Genomic DNA, 27,159 nt, shown 5'->3' on the forward strand with positions numbered 1-27,159 from the left:
AATTAAACCTATTCATTACCACTGTGCGCGAGTGCAACCACAATGGGTATAGCAGCGCACAGTGCTAAACTAGATCCTATGTATTATCACTGTGCGCGAGTGCAACCAAAATTGGTAAAGTTGCGCACAGTGTGCTAAAATACATCCTATTTATTATCACCGTGCGCGAGTGCAATCAAAATGGGTATTGTAGCACACAGTGCTAAAGTAAATCATATTTATAATCACTGTGCTCAAGTAGTACCAAAAAAGGTATGGTAGCGCACAGTGCTAAACTAAATCCTATTTATTATCACTGTGCGCGAGTGCAACCAAAATTGGTATAGTAGCGCACAGTGCAAAACTTAATCCTATTTATTATCTCTGTGCGCGAGTGCAACCAAAATGGGTATCGTAGCGCACAGTGCTAAACTAAATCATATTTGTTATCACTGTGCGCGAGTGCAACCAAAATGGGTTTGGTGGCGCACAGTGCTAAAATTAAACCTATTTATTACCACTGTGCGCGAGTGCAACCACAATGGGTATAGCAGCGCACAGTGCTAAACTAGATCTTATGTATTATCACTGTGCGCGAGTGCAACCAAAATGGGTAAAGTTGCGCACAGTGTGCTAAAATACATCATATTAATTATCACCGTGCGCGAGTGCAATCAAACGAGGTATAGTAACGCACAGTGCTAAACTAGATCCTATATATTATCACTGTTCGCGACCACAGTTTAGCACTGTGCGCTACCAAACCCATTTTGCGCGTTCAAGTAGTACCAAAAAGGGTATGGTAGCGAACAGTGCTAAACTAAATCCTATTTATTATCACTGTGCGCGAGTGCAACCAAAATGGGTATTGTAGCGCACAGTGCTAAAGTAAATCATATTTATTATCACTGTGCTCAAGTAGTACCAAAAAAGGTATGGTAGCGCACAGTGCTAAACTAAATCCTATTTATTATCACTGTGCGCGAGTGCAACCAAAATTGGTATAGTAGCGCACAGTGCAAAACTTAATCCTATTTATTATCTCTGTGCGTGAGTGCAACCGAAATGGGTTTGGTAGCGCACAGTGCTAAACTAAATCATATTTGTTATCACTGTGCGCGAGTGCAACCAAATGACTTTATATTCATCGCATACCACAGGCTACGTTTTTAGAAGACCAATACAAGTTAGGTTACTGTTATGACTATTGAAAACATAAGTAACGTTTTGTTGTTGACATAATATTAGGCCTAAAAACAAGCCTATAAGAAATAATGGAAATATTTATGACCCTTTAAAAATGATAAGCATGTACTCAAATCTGGTCGCCGTTCTTTAAAAATGTAAAACTAATTCAATATCAATATGTCTTTTTTCCAAAGTTTTGTATTTTGATATGTACCGTATATAATGCGAATTTCTGCGGGTCTAGATGTTTTACAGTAACTTTTTAACATTACCTGTAAAAATATTGTGTTTATGACAATAAAGATTTATCTTATTTTATTTTGAAACGTAGAAAACCATGACGTCATCAAGAAATCACGTTTTTCTTTGGGCAGTTCCAAGATCCCTGTCTACCGCTTTTACCAGAAGCATGGAAAGTATTCATAATGTAGCAATATATTATGAACCATACGGTTGCGCAGATCACTACGGCCCGGAAGGACGTCTTTTCTCAATGGATAATTCTCCTGCTGAATTGGAGTATACTTATGACAAAGTGAAAGCAAGTCTGGAAGATAAATCACTAGAGAATAAATGTGTCTTTGTAAAAGACATGGGTTACGCCGTTCATAAACGGTATGACAAAATTGCTAAAGGCTACAAACACTCCTTTCTTATACGACATCCAATCAAATCATTCCTGTCTTATTACAATGTAATGGTATCTACCGGTGCAGATGACGTGGATGGCGAGCTTTCTCGTTGGCTTCCAGAAGGCTTAGGCTATCAAGAGCTTTGGGAACTATACTGCTACCTTGAAAATGAAAACGACAAGAAACCATTTGTTGTAAATGCAGACGATTTGCTCAAAAATCCTAAACAAGTTCTACAAAAATATTGTAAAGCTGTTGGGTTTGAGTATAACGATGGTTTACTAAGCTGGGACAGGAAGCCAAGTGTAGAGTGGAACCTGGCCCAGTCAATTTGGGATATAGAGCCTATTTATAATTGGCTTTCCAACAGTTTAACAGCGGGTGGTTTTAAAAAAGAGCTATCAAAACCTATTCCCTCAATTGAGGAGTTACCTAAAATTGTACAAGAGTATGTCCAGATATCAATGCCATATTATGAAAAGCTTAATGCATGTTGTTAGTTAATGATGAATTACCATTAGCATCCGCAAAGACCTACTCTTAACTTAGAAATAAAATAAAAAATAAAATGTAAGGTTTGGACGTCTCGGGGGCGATTTTTTGTTTCGTACATAACTTGGAGACCCCTTATGTGAAATATAACCGAACTGCTTCCTAAATATAACTAAACCTAATCCTCTAAATAATCCCTCTCTCACTATAAAGTAAAAATAAGTTGCTCATGGGTTTTGAACCCAATAAGTCGAAAGTCCATAGTCTAATCCATTTGACTACACAGACGGCTTAACAGAAAGCGTTTGCATTAGCGAAGTGTAGTTCAATTCTTACGTATATCGCATACCGCCCTGGGCTCCATGTTTAAATATAGTAGGCCTAAAGATTATAAATCATGTCCAAGAAATGTTATTCATTATCTTTTATTTCTGATTCTCTGGTCCATTTTTATTTCATGTAGCAGCAACTACATGTACCGCTTATTCTTACGAAAAAGACATTCTGTTAGTTTAGTTTACTTTTAATGTTTGCCATACATGCCAAATGTATATCTCTTCGGATATTTCGAAACTATGGAGACAAAACAAGAGACCCAATATGAAACGGAGACCTTATTATTCGAAAATTGAGAAGTACGAAAGGGAGACCATGCGTACGAAAAAAACTGTTGGGCAGAAATGTTGTTTAAAGTATGGTCTTCTCTTTCGAATATTAGGGTCTTCCCATTCATATATATATATATATCGTTTCAAATTAATTAATTAAATTTCAGTATATCACCGGGCGGTTTAGAATTAATGTTCTTTGCCTCTTGTGTTTATATATATATATATATATATTATGGTCTCTCCTTTCGTATTTTAGGGTCTCCCTTTTCGTATTACGGTCTCTCTTTTCATATATTAGGTCTCCATATTCGTACATTAGGGTCTTCATTTTCATAAATTAGCGTCTCCCATTTAAATATTAGGGTCTCCCTTTTAGTAAACAGAATCTCCCTTTTCCTATAAGGTCTCCCCTTTCGAGTTGGATCTCGGGTCTAGTTTTGAAATACCCTAGTTGTTCAGTATTTTTTTTTTACCTGTTGCTAAAATTCGGAAAGCATAATTAAAAAGAAATATTTGTTGTGAAAGACGTCTTTTTGTAGTGTAATGTGGTCTTTAGAAAAACAATTTAGAAAGAAAAAGAAATATTTATTGTGAAAAACGTCCAATATATATTTTTATATAACACCTAAATAAATTCCTGTCATTTGATTGGACGATTGTGGGTCACATGGCGTGCAATAGTACGCACTATTAAACGATCGTTTACTAGTATTTTTTTCGTGTACGAAAACAAAAATCTGTTCGCGTTTAGAAAATATTTTTGTAATACTATTGCTTTTGAAATACAACAGCGCCACCTATTTAATATTCGTGTAATGGTACAAATAATGGCATTTGGTGAGTGATGAAAGGTTATATATCAACGAGGCGACAGCCGAGTTGAAATATAACCTTTGCAACGAAAGCTTGGTTTAATTTCACTTGGACGCAAAGCAACAATGAGTTGACTAATCGTGATTTGCCAAATTACTTGCAGCGCGCTATGTGCCTTTATATTGCGTAGACCTTGAGCTCAAACCCATTGGAAGCAGACGAGTCTGCTTTGTTATCTTCATTCAATAACATTAACAACACTTATTTTGCTTACATAAACTATAAAAGAAAAAAAATGTCTAAGAAATTGTAAACCCCGGATTTCCTATAAATGTAAAATTTCATAATTTTTCTATTCTTCTATTTGCTTTAATATCTATTTAAACATTTTACATACAGTTTAAATGGTAACTAATTTGTGGCAAGAGTCCACTAAAATCATATTAATTCATGTACGATTTGACTGGTTAATTATTAAGACATTTTTTAACTTTCTGCCAGTATCCTTCAGTGCTTTCTTTTTTATATCCGTTAGGACCTCCGTTGTGGATACGTGCAAAGTCCTGGCATGTGGGATCGTAACCAATACGGCTTTTAATTGCATAACGAGCCATGTACCCTTGAACGCATCGCTCACTACAATCATACGTCCCTGTGCAACTTTTCCAGTCTAAAAAGAAAACAGAAAATTATATCATCCGAGGGACATCTTAAAAATAAACATGTTAGGGTGTTTTGTACGAAAGAATAGTTTACATTGATAATAATTCCACTTTTTTTCCACCATCTCCCCATAATCTCTTCATTTTGTTTATACTTTTTGCATTATAAATAAATAGTTTTTTAATTAAGAACGCGGACCCGTATAACAATATGAATCAGTGTGTAAACATGCTTTTTAATATGATTAATTTCTCAATATTTGAAGGTTGGCCAACTACTTTTATGTAAAAAACGTCATATATTCGGTAAAAAAAAACGCCTAGCCTCTGAAATTTGAAAAAAAAAACACAGGTTCTCTTTGTATCGTGTGTTTTTTCTCTGCCTTTTGAAAAAAATAATTGCCTTGGATATAGTTATGCACAAAATTTTAACATCACATACAATAAATTACATGATTAAAATTTAAAAAATTACCTGGGCCTAGGTTCTCTCCTTCCCGTTGAGCATCTTGATAATAATTGTTCTTAATTTGGTAAGGGCCACAAGACAATGAGCCGACGTCGTTCCTGCAAACTGGATTGGGAATCGCACAGTTTGATTCGACTTGGCAAATACATTTCATACAGTTTTCCGGAACAACGCCGGTTTCTGCAAATGAATACGTGATCGAAAAACGTTAAACATTAATTCGACGTAGGTCTATTAATTAGAGATCCGATTGAGTTCGCCAACATTTTTGCTTCCAACAACAGAGAGAAACAATTGAATGACCAAAATAAATGAAAAACGCAAACCCAATTGTGATTATAATTATATTTGCATGAATTAATTGTTTTTAATCAAGCTATACCTCATATTTATACAAGAATAAATGTAACTACATAAACTAACTTTGCTTAGGTAGCAATAATATGATTTAAAATTGATTGAAGTAGAACATTAAAGATAGTTACAGGATACTTTAAATTGTTTTTCCTTTTAATTAATACCATAGCATTTAAATCAAACAAGTTATATATAAAGGTGAAAAGCATTGTATAAACGTGGATCTCGAGTAAACACCCAACAACACGTCAATGACGGTCATGCGTCTTGAGAAGAAGACGGCTACTGCCTTATAAACCCTTTCTGATGTATTATATAAATATAGTGGGCGGGCATGTATTTTGGTAGCTGCCAATTGGGTAAAACATACGTCTGTCATTCGCCGTAAAGCTCTGTCTACACTATTAAACGTTATGTGACAAAAAATGTGATATGCCCATATATGGACATGATGATGTCATATCACTACCATATTTTATTTTGGCATATCATTACCCTATTTGGACACAGCGCACATTTCTTTTTTCATTGTTCATTTACATTTATTCAGCAATATAAATATTTATATTATTACAGGGATTTTACAGAGACAATTAAGTGTCTGTAGTCGTAAGACCCTTTAAATCAAAACAAATATTATCACAAAGAAGAAAAAAAAAGAATAAATACATATAATATAACTTACGAACTAATACAGTGTGTACTCTTACACTAACCACGCATAATATATGCATATTTATATTAAGTACTGTAATTCAAAGGGCTTGTGTCCATTTTTGAAAAAAATGAGTTTAACATAATATTCGGTAACAAAAAATACGTCAGCTCGTTTAATACGTGGAATATGGAAAAAATAGACGTCTCTGAAATTTGAATAAACAGAGGTTCTCTTTGTATCGTCTGTTTTTTCTCTGCCTTTTGCAAAAAATAATTGCCTTGGATATTAATATTAACAAAATGTTAACATCACATAGAATAAATTGCATTATTAAAATTAAAAAAATATTAGCTGTGCCTAGGTTCTCTCCTTCACGTTGAGCATCTTGATAATAAGCTTCCTTAATTTGGTAAGGGCCACAAGACAATGAGTCGACGTCATCCTTGTAAACTGGATTGGGAATCATGATGTAAGAGAAATTGAAATTGAATAAATGAGATGAAAAAAAAATATCTATGGTTGTACTGTGGTTTACATTATAGCATCTGATTATTATTTTTTTCTAGGGCTACCAGCCGATACGTAGGCTACTCAACTGTATCAATATCACATATTTCTATTGATATATTTAATTTCCTCAACAAATTTAAATAAATATAGGTAGAGCTATAATAAGCATTCAATTTGCTGTCTCGCACAACGTTTGCTTTTTTCGGGGATTCCCCTAGACGTACGTTCACATTGAACTTGAGCGCAAAACAAAATACCTTATCTTTCGGTGTAATTTACATATAAAGGATGTCAAAAATGTTGATAACAAATTTATTAAAGATATCTGTATATTGCTTGGAGTAAGGCAACTTATGCAGAACCACAAGATAACTTCGGTAACCAAATTATCTGGAACAATACAAATAATAGAATACACAATGTACCTGTTTATCATCACAGGTTATACGAAGTGGGAATTACTTATATCATGGAGAAATAAGTTCTCCATGCTTATATTAAAGATCTTTTTCTTCATTATGGGGAAGCATTATCATATGACATGCTTTTGAATAGATATAATCTTTTTAAGTTTCCTTTTATCACATTTTATGGAATATTAACTGCTATACCCAATCAGTGGAAGCAATTTGATCACAATATCCCTTTTAATGATTCCGATCATATTTTCTATAATGTAGCCCAATTAATTTGTCACGTTTAATGTACCCTTTGTTAATTATCGATATTATTAAACCTCCAATAGTATATGACAAATGGGGCTTAAATTTCAATATTACGCCAGAAAATTGGGAAAACATATTTGAAACACCATTTCGTGCTGCTACTGAGGCCAAGATACAAAACTTTCAATTTCGCTTTTTGCACCGTAAATGTCACCCCCACCCCATTCCCCCACGAAAAGAGAGACCATGCGTACGAAAAGAGAGACCATGCGTACGAAAAGTGAGACCATGCGTACAAAGGGTAAATTTAGGTAATACATTTTAGCTTTTAGCCAATTTATTACATATTCAAACCCACTAATCTCTCCCTATTCAAATATTGTTTGGGAGATAGGTTCTAGTCTGGTGGAAGCTTGCCTTTTTGTAGTAGGGCCTACAATGTGGCATTTAAAAAAGAAATATGTGTTGTGAAAAACGTCTTTTTATAATGTATATGTGGTATTTAGAAAGACAATTTAGAAAGAATAGGCCTAAAGAATATTTGTTGTGAAAAACGTTCAACTCGGATGGCGCCAGCCTAATTCTATCTACACTCTAACATTCATTGTCCATTATATTTCTAATTCTATCGAATAATAATAGTCATAAATACTGAGTATAAAACGTGTTATTAGCTACAGACAGTGAAATGTTGTATAGACCTTATTCGATTGTTATTTCCATTGCATCCATCTGCGATATCGCCAAGTAGGACGTTTTATACAATAAAATAAAAGTACAAAAACCTGATAAAATAGAAATTTAACTAGATTTAAACTCGTCACTTAAGACGAGAGTAGTTAAGGAGAAGGTCCAGTCAGTCGTGATGATAACATTGGTTAACAATGGGGTAGTATAAGACAATAGAGTATATAATTTCACAATATTTGGTATATCGCTAGAATTGTTATATATTAATATACATATAATATAAAATGAATAAATAATAAATAAAAATGATATGGTGAATTAGTTTGTGATGAGAACAAATGGTTTACAATGGTTGAAGTATAAGACAATAGGTGTTATGTTTCGGATATAATAATACAATGGTTAACATAGGGTGAGGAAGTAAGATAATAGAGCTGTTGTATAATTTGAATTAGTCATGTACTGGCGGTAATTTTAAAAAGGGTACAGTAAAGATGCATGTTGTGTTGGTAACATTTAAAGTGGGTTAATTCCTTCAGTTTTCTTCAGTTGGCCTATCACATACAAATACCTTTATTAAACTCGTCCGGAATATAGGCAGGGCGTATCTGAAAGTGTTCATTTCGCTTAAAGATGTATTGTCCCTTTGACTAATTCCAAAAAAAAAAAAAAAAAAACATTTCGAAAAAAAGTGGGTCATTTTGAAGTATCATAATGGTTATTAACTTTCACCAAAAATTATATATATATTATATATAGTCATTTTGGTATACTTGAGCACAGTGATAAAGAATAAGATAAACTTAACAATATACAACAAATAACACAAGTACACGATGCAGTTTAACACTGTTCTCGACTATAGTCATTTTGGTATACTTGGGCACAGTGATAGTCCAGTTCCCTATGTCAAAAAAAGTGCCTTCGTGTGCAGATCATGAAACAAAAGAAAGTGTAAACATTGTGTTTTATAAATATTTGAATCATGCTGGTTATAAAAACCCATGTTGTCAAATTTCTAAAATTCAAATTTGACCTCTGACCTCAATTTGAATATTTTGACCCATTAAAACAAAATGGTCATATCTTTGCAACGCTTAGATTAAATGAAATAATTTTAGTTTCAAATTATTTGGAAGATGCATATTAATATTCGTTCTAATGGAAAAGTTTGTCCAAAAATTGTCGGAAGTATGATTTTTGGCATTTTTTACCTTTGACCTACATATGATATAACTTCGTAACTAACAGTTGGACAAACTTTAAATAGGGCTCAAATTCAGTCTAATGAGAACTTTTTCAAGAAAATTACTTAAAATCTTTTTATTGACCGTTGACCTGTACTGGTAGTACACATTCCTATAATCTCAAAAACTATTGGCCGTAAAAGGGTTTTAATGAAGTTGTTCACTTCCATAAGAAAAAAAACGGAGGAAAAAAATGATTTCACCTATAAAAAGACAAAATAAACAGTTAAATTACCCAAAAACTCATTGTCTTCCAGACAATTTGACCATTTTTTGCTTTAAATTACATTTTTCTCAGGTAAATAAATTTTTTTCAGACCCAATTTTTTGTGAGAGTGAATAACTATTATGTGACATTAAAATAACATATTCAACAAAAAATATATTTTTAGGGGGACAATATATCTTTAAGGAGATATGGGGCTTTAAAATAGCAAATGGCGGCCATTTTGAATGTATGCTAATTAACCCACTTCCCGATGTCCGATTTTGGTAAACTTTGGATATGATGTTAATGTTCACCATATCAACCATAATTATCACTACCATTATTTGGGCACATCACACTTTTTTGTCACATAAAGTTTTATAGTGTAGACAATGCTTTAAAGGCCAGGTGCGGGAAAAAAATTCTATTGATCATACATTCCAATAATTATCGATCTATAATTTCCCCTAATTTTTTGAATTTTATTTGTGTTACACCAGCTTGTTGAAAATAAGCAATTTCTTATCAGATAGTTGAAATTACACAATAAAATCTCTATTCTTTTGTACACAAATGTTGTAAATAGAGAGGCATTTTTAAAAAACTATGAAAAATAAACTGTGTGGTAAAAAATGTTATCAAATGGCTAAATATAGGTAATATAACTTGAATTTTACATTTCTAGTATTTTTATTCAACTTCAGAGTGTTATGTTCATGCTACAGCAAAAATTATCCACCGTATATCCACCATCGTTTTTCACCTTCTAGGGAGTTTGTTTGTTTTGTTGTTCAGACATGTTATTACATTAGGTTAAACTACCTAACTACTGAAAAAAAGTCTTCCTGTTTTTTTATAGCAGAATTTTGCCAAATTTTGTATTTGACCATTTTAAGGGAAATTCATGTTTTTTCGTCTTGATTTCTATTACAAATATTTGATTTTTGTACAATTAACCAGATATTATATTTAAAATTCATCCCTGTACCTGAGCTTTAAGCATGTTATTAGCTACAGACGGTGAAATATTATAGGCCTTATCCAATTTTTATTTCCATTACATGAATATGTGATGCCAAGTAGGATGTTTTATACAACAAAAACACAATTTAAAAATCAACAAAGATTGAAAACAAAAATATCGATATATTTATCTTTATTTATGAAAAAAAAGCCAAAAAGATCCGCCGGTTTTGCCTAGGCCTGCCTAGTATAACGACGTTCCGAAAGTTTTACAGTCCATGCCAAAGGGATTTAGAGGCCTATTGACTTTAAATGAAGCATTAAATTCTGAATTTTAAAATGTTCAATTCGTAGCTACCGATATCGGTGGTTTTCCATTTAAAGTTTCAATACCATGTGCTTTTATTAGAGAAGAGTTGGCTTTGCATAAATTTTCATTGTAAAAACTTGTCAATCATTTATGAACTAAAACATGTACTAATACTGTACTTACAATACACAACAATACAAAATCTTACATTACTGTATAATAAAAATAAACACATATTAAAATCACAGTCACAATTTTAAGATCATAAAACAAAGTCTTTTTCATACCAATTTTTGTTTACAATAGCAGTTTTGTTATTAATATTTCCCCCTTTACTAAAACACAATATAAACACAGTACCAACAAATAGCAAATCTACATTTGTATTGTATGAATAAAACAATATTTTTAAAATTAATAATGAACATTCTCACATAGATATGTGTTTGTCTTTTATATGAATGTCGAACAAATGGTGTGTAGTGCACGACAGTATAAAAATTTATTTAAAAATATATATACAGTATCAGCTAACTTATTCTTGTCTAAGAATATTATGCTTGAAATATCTTAATTTTATACATTTTTTTACATTAAAATGTCAATAGTTACAATATAATAGTTAAAATGGAAGAAAAATAAGCATCAAATTGTTTGTTCATATGACAAACACATATTGTACATTTTTTAACAAGTGTAATACTGGACAAACGTTTTCCATGCGATAAAATATAAAAGTATTCACACAGAATACACATTTTTTTACCTTTCTTTCAAGTCTTTTATCTTTGGTTTTAAATTTAATTACGCTCTGTCTTCTACACTATCAAATTTTAAGTAACAAAAAAAATGTGATGTGCCCATATATGGACATGATGATGTCATATCACTACCATATTTGGGCATATCACACTTTTTTGTCAAACTAGTTTGATAGTGTAGACAGAGCTTTAAAGTAACTTTATTACTTTGATTTCTTTCCTTTGATTTTAACTTTCTGGTTTTCTTTTTCCTCTTTAGCTTTACTTTGTCTAGGCTTTTTGATTTTCTTTTTCATTGAAGAAACATCGTCATTATCATCATCCTCATCATTATTATCTCTTCTTCGTCTCGGTCTTCTATACGTTGATGGGCCACCGATGTTGGAGCTGTTTGCTCGTAACGATTCCATAACTTTTTGTCGTTTCTCAAAAGCTTCTTCATCTCCTGTCCACACTAGAATGTGATATCCTTTAGGTAAATAAAAAAAAATAAATAAAAATGAAATGTATATGAAAAATGTTAGTTTCAAATCAGTAATTGTCAATTCCTTTTAAAAATTTGTTTTAAAACTTTCAGTTCAATATGTTTTATATATATATATCGTTTCAAATTAATTAATTAAACTTCAGTATATCACCAGGCGGTTTAGAATTAATGTTCTTTGCCTGATGTGTTTATATATATATTTCTGTGTCACTTATGTTTTATGTTTCGCCTGAATTAAATAAAAAATCTAGATCTAAATTTACTCTCTTGAAGGTTTGTTATTATTAACAAATGAATTGGAAATCTATTGGTAAATTGACTAAATTGGTTTTTCGCTGGAAAATACTTTAAACAAGTAATAAAATAGAGATTATTGATTTCAGAAAACTTACCCATTGCAGAGACCAATGCATCCGTCTTGGGATTAAACATGTTTAACTGTAGAAACAAGTTGTTACAATAAGGTTAGTCTATGCAAAAACTTTTATTTTGCTTCCTAACCACCACTAAATTCCATCCAATTTTAAAATTTTAAGTAATAAAGTGTTTCTTTTTCGTTGATTGGTTGTATATTAAATGCAGATCTTTGCTCACCAAGATCCACAACAAAACCAATGCTGTGGAAATGCTATGCTAGGTTGACACAGAGCTCAACTGAAAGGAACTAGTTATGCAAGAGCATTTATATCAACTTTTAAGCAATTGAACAGAAATAAAAATACTATGATTCCATTAAGCTGATTGCAACTTGTCATGATTTTGCAACCTGCAAATGTAACACGTTTCAAAATTTATATTCAACTGAAAACAACTCAACTATGCAAAATGTCGAAATATTTTGGCCATCTGTGTGCTACTTTAAGTTGCGGTCAGTTGCTTGGAACGCTCATGTTGACCTGTGTCGACCTAAGCCTGTCTAATGTCTATCCTCTTACCGAAATAATCCCAGATGCACTAGGATCCAGCAATTGGCAAATGATTTTGCCAGTATTGGCATTAAACATGTCAACAGTACGACACTCTCCATCTCGGTAACCAGGGAAACTTGAATCTGGGTATCGACCAATAACAATAATATCATGCACTGGATGCCATGTAGCCTGTACAATTAATGAGAATATTCACATTAAAACTGTCATGTTTTCTGGAAATATTGGTTTAGTGTAGTTCTTATTGAGTCATGAACAACCATCTTAGATTTGAGGATGACTGCAGTAAATTTGTGTTTAGGCTAACAAAAAACTTGGTAGAGTGACAATGGACACAGGATGTTAGACCTCCGAGTACAGTATTTTTAGAATGTTGAAAAAAAAATAGTAGGAAAGAAATTTAGAAATTGTGTTTCTTCGTAAGGGGCACTCTTAAATGGTGAAAAATAAAATGCAGAAAATAGGTTCAAATTGATAGGCTCTCACTCCTGGATTCACCACTGATCAATAATAATTAAGCTTAATGTCCACAGCCTAGAAGACATATGAGTAGATTAGAAGATGTAATCTATAAACTGGCTGTTTCTGTTCTGTAAATTTAAAACTGTAAAACATAAAATAAATATAAAAAGCAATAATTTCATGAACCATATTTGTTTTTATATCATATCCATTTCTGGTATGCAGTAGGCGTACTTACCTTAAATGGCGTAATATGCTGATAGAATCGATGCGGATGAACAATAGTGTTGTAGGTGTCTGACCAATAAGGACCTGAATATATCCTAATGTCAACGTGTTGGTCAGTGGTCAGTAGTCTAGAACCATCAGGGCTAAAATAAGCTAGAGTAAAACAAAAAATTATTGTATTTAAGTACTTTATTAGCTAAACAATTATCCAAAAACAGTTAATTTTCCTGAAAATATGAAATATTGACTTGAAGTAGAAACTTGTGGTAAACTCAATAATAGTAATAAGATAAGTTTTTACAAAAGTGAACAGAACTTCTAAATTTGTGCTGCTCATCATATTTACTATTATTATATTAAGGCGTCATTAGAATTTTTGTCAAGAGAAAGGTTGGAATGGCACATTGCAATTAACAGATTGGTTTGTGGCCGCCACGTATCAAGGCTCCCAAATAACTGCAAAGGTTTCCATTTTGAGTGATCGCCTGCTAAATGTGCCAGTTCTACTAATCGTTTTCAATATAAAAAACGCAGTGGCTACGTTTACGTTATGTAAATGCAATCCACATGCTATATCTACGCCTATTGAGACAACCCCCTGTTCCGGGCCCTTGTAACCTAAGAAAAAACATACATCTACTACTAGGAAAATGGTGAGAAAAGATGATGGTCAATAAAGAAGATTGTGAGCAAAAAAAAAAAGAAGATACCAATGCGTTTTGGACTCTAGCCTAACGCTACAGCATGACGTTGCGAGACCCACACACTGCCCATTCAGCCATCACACATCAGTTTTTCATCAAAAGAAATAGGGGGCGCTATATAGGGGTAGATATAGCCTGGGGATTATATCTACTCCAAGGTGTAAATGCAGCAACTTCGTATAAAAAAATCCAGCTAGTTCATTAAATCTACCCTTTAAAATTATAGGCCCCTTTTTGTTTCTGATCATCTAATTAGATGGAAAAGTTCATTAAAAGAACTTACCAGAATTAATAGGTTTCTCATGTGGCAAGCAGTGCACAAAACTTTTGCTGTCTTTCATCATCCTGACATCCCATAATTTCACAGTTTTGTCAACAGACGCAGTTGCTAATAACCAATCACAAGAAGGATTGAACTCGCAATGTGTAACCTTTGCTTTGTGCAGACGATCAGTCAAAACCTTTGTTAAATAATACATTACTACATAATAAATCAAAGAAATACACAAAAATATTATTGTGGCAAGTGAGGAAAGGAAACAAGTCCTTTCTGCCAAAATTGTGATTCTTAAGCTCTGTCTATACTATAAAATGTTATGTGACAACAAAATGTGATGTGCCCATATATGGACAGAGCTTTAGGATAATACTATTGTTTTTATTATTAATTGTTATATTCTAACTTGTTCAATTCAATTTTATTTTCATAAGACACTTGAAATGGTGACAAAATTATTAAAACATTGTTATCATATACTACCATAACAATGTCGGAATTGATAAGAGTTCTGCTTTAAGAAATAAGTCAAGAGTTGGTTTTCAAAAGATTTTAAAAAGTAACAGGTTACACCAGGGAAGAGTTAAATTACAATTACAACAATGTAATTTAACTCTTCCCTGGTTACACCAAACTCAGGACAGAAGACAAAAACCTTTTGTTTTTAGGTTTCTAAAAGAGTTTTAACAATGGAATTGGAAACAAAGCATGTTTTTGTTCCTATATTACTTAACAAAATGCTTGCATTTTACAAGTAGGCCTATAATTATTAGCTTGTTTGCTTGTATGCTATGTTTTTGGGTGAACAAAGTTATCTTGATTTCTCTGTGTCTTCAAAATGGGCCAGAATATTAAATTGTATGCCTTTCTTCTCTTTTATTCTGTTCTATTACTCTCAGTTTCTGAGCGCTTAATCGTATTGTTATTATTTATTAGAACTAATGTTTGTAATTTCTTTATCTGTTATTCAGTGGCATCGATGTAAATATATACAGTATTATTACTGTACTGTATTCATATACATACTGTAATACAAAACAAGTATCTCTATTTTTGTTGGTTATCTTATTATGTGAGACACAAACTCCCTGTTACCACATTTTATTTAAAAATAGAATAGTTAAAATCAACAGGGATAAGATAATTACTGAAAACTGAAATATCATCACTATACATTTTTAAATAAAATTGCATCCAGAACACAACCAGCAATAATCATACATTTACAATTGACTTTTCATGAAAGTATAGCACAAATTCATTTTAGAACTTTGAAACATGGAAATTTAATGTATTTACACCAGCAAAAATAAGTGTTTAATAAGGCAGAAATAAAGTTTATGTGTAATATCAATAGGCCATTGTCAATGGCCTAATGAAGAATTTCTTTGTTTTATCTAAATAAACAAATGATGCAATTGTAGCTGGTATCTTAATCTTGGAACTTAGACAATGAAGGAAACTCCTCCATTCTTAGACCAAATACAGAATCTTGAAATCATACCACAATATTTGACACACTGTTTGTTTCTAAGCTCAACAGTGAAATGAGAAACTTTATCAGTTTTAAAAGCATAAAAAAGTACCTTCTCTCCTTGTCGTGTGAACAAGCAGACTTTGCCAACATTGTCGCCAGCTACAACAAGATTAGCTTTGAAGCTGACATCAAGACTGCAAAACCAAAATCTGGAACACACAAAAAAAAAAGATATCAATTATTATATCAAATTTAATTAATCACAGAAAATAACAGCACAGCTGGTTGAGTCCAGTTTACATAGTAAAGTTCTGAACACAGGTGACTGAATCCAGTTTACAGAATTAACATTTTCTGAACACAGCTGGCTGAATCCATTGTAAAGAATTAAGTTCTGAACAAGTAGCTGTCTGAATCCAGTTTACAGAAATAAAGTTCTGAACACAGTAGCTGGCTGAATCCAGTTTACAAAATCAATGTCCTGAACACAGCTGGCTGAATCCAGTTTACAGAAGTACAGTTTGTCATAGGTACTGATGCCAATGGCAAGGAATTCATTCTTTACAAACGTTTCTCTCTTGCCATTAGAAACTTACGACCAATCATTAGTATTGAAAAAGACTTGTCTTGAGCGACCTTCAAAATCTTGACGTAGAACCAATCCGTCTACAGATACTGTGTAGATGTGATCTGGTGAGTCTATGTCAAATTTCAAAGCAGGAATACTACCACCTTTACCCAACTGCAGAGAATTAAACATCAATAATTACCACAAGTATAACTAGAACCAACTTACGCCAAATCATTAGTGTTCACAAAAACTTGTTGCGAGCGCCCTTCAAAATCCTGTCGCAGAACCAAACCGTCACATGTTGTCGTGTAAATAAAATTGGGGTCATCAATGTCAAACTTCATTGCTGGGATGCTGCATCCCTTTCCCAGCTAAATTACAAATAATGTTTTAAATTTGAAAAGTTTCCTCAATGAAAACTTAGAGTTGTGGAAAAAACCTTAATCAGATAACTTTAAAGATATATTGTACGACCGACTAAAATAATATGTACTGTACTGTATCTCCACTTTCTGTACCACACACAAACAATCCGTATGCATAAACTGTTGTACATTATTCTGGTCATTAATAAAAAAGAGTTTTACAATTTTAAAATAAGCAATCAACATTTTTTTTTATTATACTTACTCCACGAACAAACTGGGAGTGGTCCAACTTTTCATAATCCCACAAAAGAAAATCGCCACTCTTGGACGCTACACACATTGTGGTCGGTTTTGTTGGATGCCACGCCATTGACGTTACTCTTCTGTCAAATGGACTGGATGTTCGTAATATCCTATACGTTGCTAGTTTCTCTTGAAAGGGTTTGATGATTGCCTGTAATTCAAAACATTATTTTAACATAATTAGTATTTTAAATTTTTTGGGTTAAAGGTCAAAAAGATCCAAAATCAAGTAAAAAAAAATGATTTGTTAACTCTAAAATATATTTTAGGTAAGGCAGCGATTGTTATGACATATTTTTGATGAAATTGTTTTTGTTTTTTACAACCCCAGGATGAAAAATGAGAAGCGACAACAGAAGAATAAGCGTTGCATTTCTTTACGATGAAACAAATTTGTATTGATTGATCTTTAAGTTTCAAGATAATTAGTGATTTAATTGGGGATTTAAAGTGGAGCTCCACCCAGAAAATTGCTATTTTTCATACATTTCAACTATTCTTTAAAAATATCATCCCTCATACTTCATATTTTTTTGAAAATTTTTTCAATGAGTATGATTTTCTTGAAAATCACGCCTTTTTGCGTTTTGGGGGGATACCTTGTAATTTCCTATTCTTTTACATGCAAAAGGGGGGTATATTTGAATATTCCTAAAAAATTAATTTCTTCACTTAAAAAAAAATATAAAATGTTTTTATATGTAATTTTTCCAGATCTTTTTATTTCTGGTATTGTTATTGCGTATACATTGCGCAATTTCGCGTAAATAGACACTTTCCCCCGTTGGGTCCAATTGGGTTTTTTACTTTGCTAGGGAGTATGATCACGTGACATTTCTCACGACATTTTTCACACTGCAGCTGCTGGCGATCTGTTATTGTCGCGATGTTATTTTTGACGGGTGAAAAGTATATTAAAACATTCTGGATGTGACCCTATCATGTTTCACAGTGTAATAAGTGATTATAAGATTATTACTAAAATGTCAAATTTAACGAGATTTGAGAAAGACGTGGCTATATATTCAATAAAGCTAGGCCTAGGCCTACTAGAGTCTAGGTATGTAACGATGCTGCTTGGCCTCTAGCTGGCTGCCTGATAGCCTTACAGCAGTGAAGTTTGTTCTGGCACCCAATCTCGGCCGGATCCCTCTCGGCCTACCCATGAGCCATGATTGGGTGCCTGAATAGTTGCTTTTCAGTCAGACATAAGCTTCCACATCCGTTACTATTCTGAGCAATACCAGTCTTGTTTTGAAGAGAATTTTGTGTTTCACAATTCTTAATGTGCGAGAAAACCCAGGAATGATAAATGGGACGAAACGACCAAGCATTTTCGAACCCATGACTACAGTCCAACCTAGACATGAATTCAAGCCTAGCTAGCTAGGCTGAGCAGACGATTTAGCTAGGCCTAGCTTAAAATTAATAAGCAATTTGATTAAGATTATTATGCTGTTGTTGTACAGTGCAAATCATGATGTTACATGTAAATTATGCTGACATTTTTATCGGAAATATTACTTGGGCCTAAACAAATCGTATTAATTGTGTGTATAAACAGGGAGTTGTAAAAATTATTTTACAACTCCCTGATATAAAATTGATTCGCCATTTTCCAACACATAATTTACCAAAGGGGAGACATTTCACCAACGCGTTCACCGGCGACTAAAACGCGTCAGTCGCTAAGTGTAACACGTTTTGCGACGTATTGTAAACTAATAACCCCTAAGTTACTGAAAAAGTGTAATGTAGTAAAAAACACTATTTTCTGACCGATTTTTTAGAAATTAGTTTTTGGAAAATATTGCCATATCTTCCCTGTTTTTTGTATGTAATCACTTTCAATTAAACATACTTAAACATAATATAAGCTGAGAAAGTCTGAGTGTAGCTCCACTTTAAGACATTCATTTTCATGTTTTTGGACACATACCTGTTTAATGTTGTTGGTTGTACAACACCCAGCCTGATATTGATACAATGTGTGTAAAACATTCTTATTCTGCCACCTGATTATTGGTTTCTTGGTATTTCCTTGAATCTGGTGGGAAAAAAGAACCTTTTAAACCTAGTAGTAGTATCATTGAAAGAATTTTATAAAAAGTTGTTCTCCAGCTTTTCTACTTTGAAAGATAACATTCCCATTCTGGTTGTAATTCACACAGGTCACAGCTATGGAGGGAATTCTTATGGAGTGCCCAATGAGACACATTTTCAGTATCTACTGAAAGTTTTATTGGTTTTATACCAAGTTCAATATATTTACTGAGCTCCAGAGATCAAGGTTTATCTGTGGCTGCGACAAGATCAGTGTCTGCGCGCCGCAGAGAATATGCACCTATCATAGTACACTGTATGCATGGTATGTTGCAGCCAGACATAAGATCAAGGGAATGTTGTTGTGAGCGAGTTCTATCTTGGCAAGGCGAGCTCAGTGTTCTGTTGTTAGATTGCATTTGTCATACATTTTGTATACTGTATATTTTATTGGTGTTAAAGATAAGTAAAGCATTTTCTGTTTATCAGAAATTATTATTATTGTAATAATATGTGTCTAGCTAAAATGAAAAAATAAAGAAATATAGTAGTACTGTACATTAATTACAAAAAATATTACAAAAAGATCAATCCGAGGAAAAAAATGTAGCTAGCGTAAAGGGCGATGATTGATAATTCAGTGTTATCATTTACCTTTAATTCGATTTCATGTTTCTTAGTTAACTCTTTCTTGGTTTTTAGGTCCACTTGTTTCCTTGATGATTTCCTTGTTTTCCCACCAGGTGCCATGATAATCTAGCTAAAAGACACAGAATATAGGTATGGGGGTTTAACATACAATACAGGTCAACACACACCCCTTTTCATTCACTATTTTCCATGCCATCCAACATACATTGTCAATAAATTATTTATAAAAAAAACAGTAAATAATAATGATGCAGGAACAAATGATAAGGCACATATCAACACCTACATTTACAATAATAACGGATCTGATAATTAATCAACAACAAATGATAAAAGAACTCAATAAATAATACAGTACTCACATAATTTTTCAAAAGCACCCACGCGACGCTGCTGCCTCAAAACAATGCGACCTCGGCTCGTTGAAAAAAATGTTACGTAACGAACATACGTACGTACCACCCACGTACCCCAAGCTTGATGATTTGCTCGACTAAATAGAGGGCGCAGTTTATAACGTACCTTGGCAAAATTCGGTCTCAGGCCTCTTTTTATTTTGTGAGCAAGTTCTATTTTTGTTTAATTAAAAATACGCTCAAATGTCGGCTGACCGTAAATTCTTCGTTGGGGGAAATTGGAAAATGAATGGAAGTAAAGAAGCTATCAATGGTATATTACAGTTTTTAAATGATTCTAAAGTTCCTGCAAACACCGGTAAGTAAAATTATTTTGTGAAGGGGATGATGAGGTTCGCCGGCCGGTCCAACAGGCAAGATAAAGGGACCGTCGTCGGGACTGGACGGACACAGCTTAGGCCTAGCCAAGGCTAAACGATTAGACCTACTTTAATGGGCGTATCTAATTATATATGACTTGTCCTGATAATGCCTACTTGTCCATCACAGACAGCATTCTAAAAAAATGATATTGTCTAAAATTAAAACAGTTTCTTGCATTTTATTTTAATTATTTTATTTTTTATTCAGATGTTGTGTGTGCACCCCCAATGGTTTATCTACCATATGTGAAAGAACGATTGCAGTCTGGCATGCAAGTATCGGCTCAGAATTGCTATAAGGTTGCCAGTGGTGCATTTACTGCGGAGACAAGTCCTGCCATGTTGAAGGACCTTGGAGTTGACTGGGTCATCTTAGGTCATTCGGAGAGACGACATGTCTTTGGAGAAACTGATGAGGTGATTTCGGGATGAACGGTGGAAATTTTTAATTTTGTATGCGGCAAAATTTTCCCCAGAGCCTTTTAATTCTTGCAAATGATTATTGATATTAATAATAAATATTAATAATTATTACACTTTTTACAGTAGTTGTTTATAATAATAATAATAATAAGATTTATACAGCGCACATATCCACTAAAGTGCTCAAGGCGCTTGTAAAAACCATGAAACATATTCCCCTTAAACCTAAATACTATTGATAAATTTGACAAAAACTGAATAAAAAACAAAACCAAATCGAACCCACATCACTGCTTCCGTTTACCAGCAATTTAAGGTGCATAGACCAGCCAGTTTATATGGATCTGAAATCAGAAATTCTTTCATAAAAGTTCTATGGATACCTGAATTATGAATATGTATGATACCACCATATGTATGGATTATGTTATACTATAGTATTAGTGAATTTTTCCTCTGTAATGACTATATATGGGCATAATAATTTAATCATTCAATACTAACTATGACCAAATATGGTATACACAAAAATTCTTTACTTTTCAATTTATTGTTGAAAATGTGTACATGTTGTTTTTTCTCTTACAGCTAATTGGGCAGAAAGTTAAGCATGCATTAGACGAGGGAATGAAGGTTATTGCGTGTATCGGAGAAAAGCTACAAGAACGTGAGAATGGTCTGACAGAGGAAGTTGTTTTTAAACAAATGAAAGCCATTGCAAGTAGGCCTAGTTTTTGATATATTTTGCTATACTGTAGAACCCCTCCTTTTGGACACCCCTACACTATCAAACTTTATGTGACAAAAAATGGACATGATGATGAATGTCTTATCACTATCATATTTGAACATATCACTACCATATTTGGGCACTTACTCATACTTTTTTTGTCAAACTAGTTTTATATAGTGTAGATAGAGCTTTACTTTCCAGTGGATGATGTGCAATATATATGACACAAAGTTTTTGCAATAGCTACAACTGATTGCACATCTATAGCGTACATGCCAACATCTGAAGTTAAAAAAACAGCACCCTTTATTTATTATTGAGACCAGGAGAGGTAAGGAGTGTGCGAAGTGGTATCTTGTGGTGGCTACTGTATGCGAGGGAAATCCCCTTTCAGTTCAGAAAAAAAATATTGGAGATTGTCTTACTTACAATGGCTTAAATATTGTAAATTTGCTTGTGTCTGAGCTTCTTTATTACATTTTTATGCAGAAAACAACACATAACGGTACATAAAAATACAGTTATTTTTGTAATCCAGGAGAAACTGTCGAAAGCCGAGAGCATGATGTTAGGCTGGGAGAGTAGTCTGAACTATGGAAGTCTCCCGGCCAAAACGCCCTGTATACTATAGTAATAACGTTTAATAACAAATTAATTTCAGACAATGTAAACGACTGGAGTAAAGTTGTGATTGCATACGAACCAGTCTGGGCGATTGGCACTGGAAAAACTGCATCGCCAGAGCAGGTATGTTAACACAAGTAACATCAGAGCAATCATCTGACTAATTTTTAAATATGCTATTGAAAAAAAATATATATATATATAAACAAATCATTAAACTGTTTTATTTTAGGCCCAAGAAGTACATGCTCGTCTTCGTGCATGGATGTCGGAAAATATTAATCCTGCTGTCAGCCAATCAACGCGTATTATTTATGGAGGTAATAATATTGATGTGTTTTTTTTCCGTGTTATTTCTTTTACTTAAACACAATTTCTTTACTTCCCCTTAGAACACAAGCAGTAAGCTTCAAGCTGCCAAATGAGGTGTTTTAAGAGCTCTCAATAGAATTAACAAAGAGTAATATAAGGGGGCCTACAGCATCATTCTCCAATGAGAATTAATATATATATATAATTAAACATCTCTTTCAACTCCACTCCCTAAGCCTCAAATGAGTTAGACTTAGTAATAAGCATGATAAAGTATTAAATAGTTTATCCATCCTGTAATTGGCGAGTCACTTGCTGTTGGATGCGTATGAAATATAAAAAAATAGGATAACACTTTACAAATGTTTTATCTTCCAGGATCTGTGAATGCAAAGAATTGCCAGAATCTAGGATCACAAGCTGATGTAGATGGATTCCTCGTTGGTGGCGCTTCACTTAAACCAGACTTTATAACGATAATCAATGCCAGGTGCTAAATCATCTAATATCTTTCAAATTATGGCATGTTTTATGATTGAATTAAGGTGCAAAAGATAATGATTGTAATATCAGAGATTATTCATTTAGATTTTAGTCCGCGCTAATTTATAAAAGCATTGATTGCATACTGATACTAATGATTTTAGTGCAACAGCTTAATTTGATTTTCTATTTTAAGAAAATGCAGCCATTCCTTTATAGATACAAATAACAATAGTAAGAAAGTAAAATGTGTACAGAAACATTATTGCATGTACATTACATGTATTTGTTTTAACAGCCATACTTGCCTAAATAATGTCAGTGAGGGGCTTGGTTCGAACCTATGGCTGTATCATCTATGTACCAGTTGGCAGGGATGCAATTACAGTTTGCTTGTTTGTTTTAAAAAGTTAGTAAATTAATTGTATATAAACACATATTACATAGCAATGTCATCTTGAGCTGTTTGGCTGTTGTGCCAGCTGTCTTTAAGGAATACTGTGATTATAGAGGCTATGAATGTACATGATTTCCATCACTAATTATTGGACTTCCTCTTATCAATTTTAACATACCCTTGACAAGAGGTATATTTGTGATAATTTCAGCATAGTATCATTGATTTTAGTTAACTATCCATACCTATTTTTCCTCAATTTATTTTTTATTTTACGAAAAATATTCTGAACTTTAGTTGTGTACCTGTAATCATTTTAAGCATGGAGAAATAAGTTATTACTTATTTCTGCATGTTCTGTGGAATACAAATACAGGTAACATAACATTGTAGCTCATATTTTAATGTATTTGTATGTTGTGTTTTCAGAAAGAGTACAGTAGTACTTTGAACTATGTCGAATTAAAAGAGAATTATAAAGAGAACTGATTAAATCATCATTGCTGAAATATTGAAATGTTAATTAAAGAGTGTTGAATAAAAAATATTAGAAAGTACTATTATGTTTGTATTATGTTTGCAAGGCGATCTAACAATACACTGAGCTCACCTTGCCAAGATAGGAACTCGCAACAGTATTTTGATCTTATGTCTGGCTGTGACAAATACCAGCAGTACTATACACATATTCTACGCGGCATGCAGTGTCTCTTAAGGGGCGTCGCAGATACAGATAAGCCTTCTGATCTCCAGAGCTCAGCTTCCTGTTGTTAGATCGCCTAGGTCATTGTAGGTGACATTGGAAGCTAATATAGATCAGATGCTAGAAGTAAAGCCTGGGGAGGGGAGCAGGTACGAAATGTACATAAAACCAGTGGCATAATGGGTATGAACGCTCACTGGCTAATCCCAGGGACCCCTGCACCAGATGTGAATACTTTATTAAAACTACAAAATAGTCTGATTTAATTAATCTTTTTTTTTCATGTTTTTGGGGGAAAATACATCTTTAAAGCATTTTCAACTTTAATGTACCTTTCGTAACGACGTTGACTAGCTTCTGCTATTTCCTAGATCCTTTTGAAATAGCATGCATGCATATATTTGTACAAAAAAATTATCAAATCAAATCAAAGTTTCAAGAGTGTTTTTATTCAACAAATACAACACAAAATCAACAATTTATATAATTGTATAGCTTAACATGCATCAGAACAACTTCTATTACACTATAGAACCATCCGGTGATAGGATTATTAGTTGATTTAACAATGATCATTTTGGTATAATAATAATAATAATGGATAAATAAATTTATTTGTTTAGTTTATATAAAATTGCATTTTTCTATTACACAGTGGGTTAAATATTATTAACAAAATGGACAAAAAAAAGTTGCTACAATCAATTCTCAAAACAAATTTGTATAAATGAATTTGGTCTCATATTGAAAGAACTGACTATATTTAAAAATGATTATAACAGCAGGCCATTATATATTATTTTAAATAATAATTATTTACAATATCGGATCATCAAATACATTACAATAGATTTAGTACAAAAATCACATTATCATTTGATTTCTTCAACTTAAATAAGAAAAAAAATAATATATAATTGATTTATAATTTATATATTAATGTAAAAAACTGTATATCATGCAATTAGTATGAAAAATCCACAGATTAAGATTCTCTCCACTTAACACCCACACCCCATCCCACTTACTTTTTGTAACTAAAATTATTTTTGTGGAAAAAACATATTAAGTTTCTATACAAATCACTTTTAGTTATATTATACATTTTGAATTGATACTTATACTTATATTACTTATATTATAATTACAGATTTTGATAAGGAGAAAACAATTGTTAAAAAATATATCATAATTCATTCAAGAATTAGATTTTTTCAAATATACATAAATTACTATCTAATAACATTCAATAAAAAATATTTTGGTGGTAATTATATCAATTATACAAAAAACTACTGTAGCACAATATAAAATAATTTCATCAATATAAAAACATTGTAACTTTGCCAATCAACACTGAACTATAACAATGTATAAAATAACACAAACAAACATTTAAATTTTTAAATAAAATAAAACAAATTAATATAATATATATGGTGCAGCATTTACCTAACTTAAGGTAATGTAAGGCCAAAATAGTTAGTTTCATGAACACAGATTTATTTTGAAGAGGTGATATATTGGTAATTACAGCAGTTATTGACAGTGTCAACATGACCTTGGCCGACCCGGATTCTTTGATTTTTTGGGGGAAAGAAAAAGGGGGATGGGGGAGGGTGGAGAACAGCTAATTAATATTGAATTAATTAAAATTGAACTGTCGAACATGAAACCAAATTACTACTAAATTTGTTTATTTGGCCTTGTGCAGTAATAATATCAAATACTGAAGTGTTATAATAAAATAATGTACAGGTATAATGTAGGCCTACTGTAGCACAACGTATTTAACATTATAATTGCTTACTTATTGATAGGTCACAACTGAATGATTTGATTTGAGGCACCATTAGATTGAAAGACGACACTAGTTGAAAGATGAGGAATACAATTATTTTATCATTAACTGCATTATAACATGTTTATCTGTGTAGTTATTTGATTTACTGAAACAATATGATTAACTAGATTTAATTCGTCACTATGACGAATTATAGGTTAAATTGATTTAAATAAAGATAATTGATTTTTTAAAAGATATACTGATTATTGATTGATTGATTTTGTCAGAATTTTTCGTTATTTCTAATATGAAAGATACAGTATATCTTGGTAACGCAAATACAATAGCCGGTATCAAAGATCCCTCTGCGTATATGTCATAAACCACTCTTGTTACATAATAATAAAGACAAAGGTTACTTTTTCTGACAGTAGATTTCATTATAAATCATGTGTATAATTTATCTAAAAATCTTATTTCATTTTGTTTCCCAAGGTGAGATTCGATCTCGGTACCTCGAATATTATAGACCACCGAGCCATATACACACTTGAATAAAAGTTGAAGAAAGATTCCTCTATGTATTTACTATGCAGAAACCACTTTAATGCAGATAGATTATTACATACCGCAATGAATCATAATTTTGTACTATGATGATATTTAACATTTTTTTTAATGATGCACTGTCAAAGTATATACTTTTAACTTTAATACATGAACATTTTAAAGAAGATAGATTAATGTTAAGTTTGTTATTTCACCCCAAGAACATGTCATTGTTTTTTTGATTATCGAAATTAAAAATTTTTTATTTAACATGCAATTAATTATGACAACTTTTTTTCATAATAAATCATACATATGATACATGCACTTTAAGAAAATGAAATGAAAAATTGGGTTCACCAAGCATTCGGATGATCTATATAAATTAACAAAATAAGCATATTTTCACAATTATTTAAGCCTACATGTGCGTAGACCTTGACATGGTTTCAAGTTGAAAAGTGAATACAATTTGATGAAATTGCTAAAGAAAGGTTGTAAAACAGAAATCGTGCAAAAAGAGTGCGCATTAACATTTAAATCTGTAAGAAAAGACTATGGGTTTCTCTATGGATCCGATGCCCAATACGATAGTCATCAAGCATTAGTAATAGATTAGTATCAATGGTTGTGACACAATTTTATGTACTGTACAC

At 32.4% G+C, this 27,159-nt stretch overlaps 3 protein-coding genes across 5 annotated transcripts; 2 read left to right on the forward strand and 1 right to left on the reverse strand.

The window, feature by feature from the left end:
- The first annotated feature begins 1,462 nt into the window (after positions 1-1,462).
- LOC144836088 (uncharacterized) lies at positions 1,463-2,398 on the forward strand. Its single transcript, XM_078691275.1, has one exon. It carries the CDS (start codon positions 1,505-1,507, stop codon positions 2,297-2,299), a length of 795 nt encoding a protein of 264 aa, XP_078547401.1. The 5' UTR covers positions 1,463-1,504; the 3' UTR covers positions 2,300-2,398.
- Positions 2,399-10,320: 7,922 nt separating this feature from the next.
- On the reverse strand, positions 10,321-20,120 carry LOC144858764 (DNA damage-binding protein 2-like). Of its 3 annotated transcripts, none has more exons than XM_078714869.1 (11): positions 20,078-20,120; positions 19,719-19,824; positions 18,961-19,068; positions 16,981-17,172; positions 16,376-16,521; positions 15,889-15,988; positions 14,309-14,486; positions 13,332-13,474; positions 12,638-12,802; positions 12,095-12,140; positions 10,321-11,684 (listed from the first exon to the last, which is right to left on the reverse strand). In XM_078714869.1, the coding sequence occupies exons 2-11, from the start codon at positions 19,812-19,814 to the stop codon at positions 11,419-11,421; spliced, it is 1,440 nt and encodes a 479-aa protein (XP_078570995.1). In that variant the 5' UTR covers positions 19,815-19,824; positions 20,078-20,120; the 3' UTR covers positions 10,321-11,418. The 3 variants fall into 3 exon arrangements, with proteins under 3 accessions (XP_078570995.1, XP_078570997.1, XP_078570996.1); XM_078714871.1 differs by lacking the exon at positions 16,376-16,521 and adding an exon at positions 16,576-16,721; XM_078714870.1 differs by lacking the exon at positions 20,078-20,120 and having other exon boundaries at positions 19,719-19,924.
- A 125-nt stretch (positions 20,121-20,245) lies between these two features.
- Positions 20,246-24,022, forward strand: LOC144836089 (triosephosphate isomerase-like). Its single transcript, XM_078691276.1, has 6 exons — positions 20,246-20,429; positions 20,702-20,910; positions 21,505-21,637; positions 22,311-22,396; positions 22,506-22,593; positions 22,964-24,022. The coding sequence occupies exons 1-6, from the start codon at positions 20,315-20,317 to the stop codon at positions 23,080-23,082; spliced, it is 750 nt and encodes a 249-aa protein (XP_078547402.1). The 5' UTR covers positions 20,246-20,314; the 3' UTR covers positions 23,083-24,022.
- Positions 24,023-27,159: the final 3,137 nt, after the last annotated feature.

This window comes from Antedon bifida, chromosome 2 (genome assembly GCF_963402885.1).
Source record: "Antedon bifida chromosome 2, ecAntBifi1.1, whole genome shotgun sequence".
In the NCBI taxonomy this organism is placed as follows: domain Eukaryota; kingdom Metazoa; phylum Echinodermata; class Crinoidea; order Comatulida; family Antedonidae; genus Antedon; species Antedon bifida.

What these genes read in the sequence shown, in the direction of transcription:
- LOC144836088 (XM_078691275.1), top strand. Translation starts at nt 1,505, where the DNA reads ATGACGTCATCAAGAAATCACGTTTTTCTTTGGGCAGTTCCAAGATCC.
- LOC144858764 (XM_078714869.1), bottom strand. Translation starts at nt 19,814, where the DNA reads ATGGCACCTGGTGGGAAAACAAGGAAATCATCAAGGAAACAAGTGGAC. An exon ending in ACTCCCAGTTTGTTCGTGGA is followed by an intron (nt 16,522 to 16,980) that starts GTAAGTATAATA and finishes AATTCTCTGCAG; the next exon opens with TTGGGTAAAGGTGGTAGTAT. An exon ending in TGAGAAACCTATTAATTCTG is followed by an intron (nt 13,475 to 14,308) that starts GTAAGTTCTTTT and finishes GTTTTACTCTAG; the next exon opens with CTTATTTTAGCCCTGATGGT.
- LOC144836089 (XM_078691276.1), top strand. Translation starts at nt 20,315, where the DNA reads ATGTCGGCTGACCGTAAATTCTTCGTTGGGGGAAATTGGAAAATGAAT. An exon ending in TAAAGTTCCTGCAAACACCG is followed by an intron (nt 20,430 to 20,701) that starts GTAAGTAAAATT and finishes TTTTTTATTCAG; the next exon opens with ATGTTGTGTGTGCACCCCCA. An exon ending in TCTTTGGAGAAACTGATGAG is followed by an intron (nt 20,911 to 21,504) that starts GTGATTTCGGGA and finishes TTTCTCTTACAG; the next exon opens with CTAATTGGGCAGAAAGTTAA.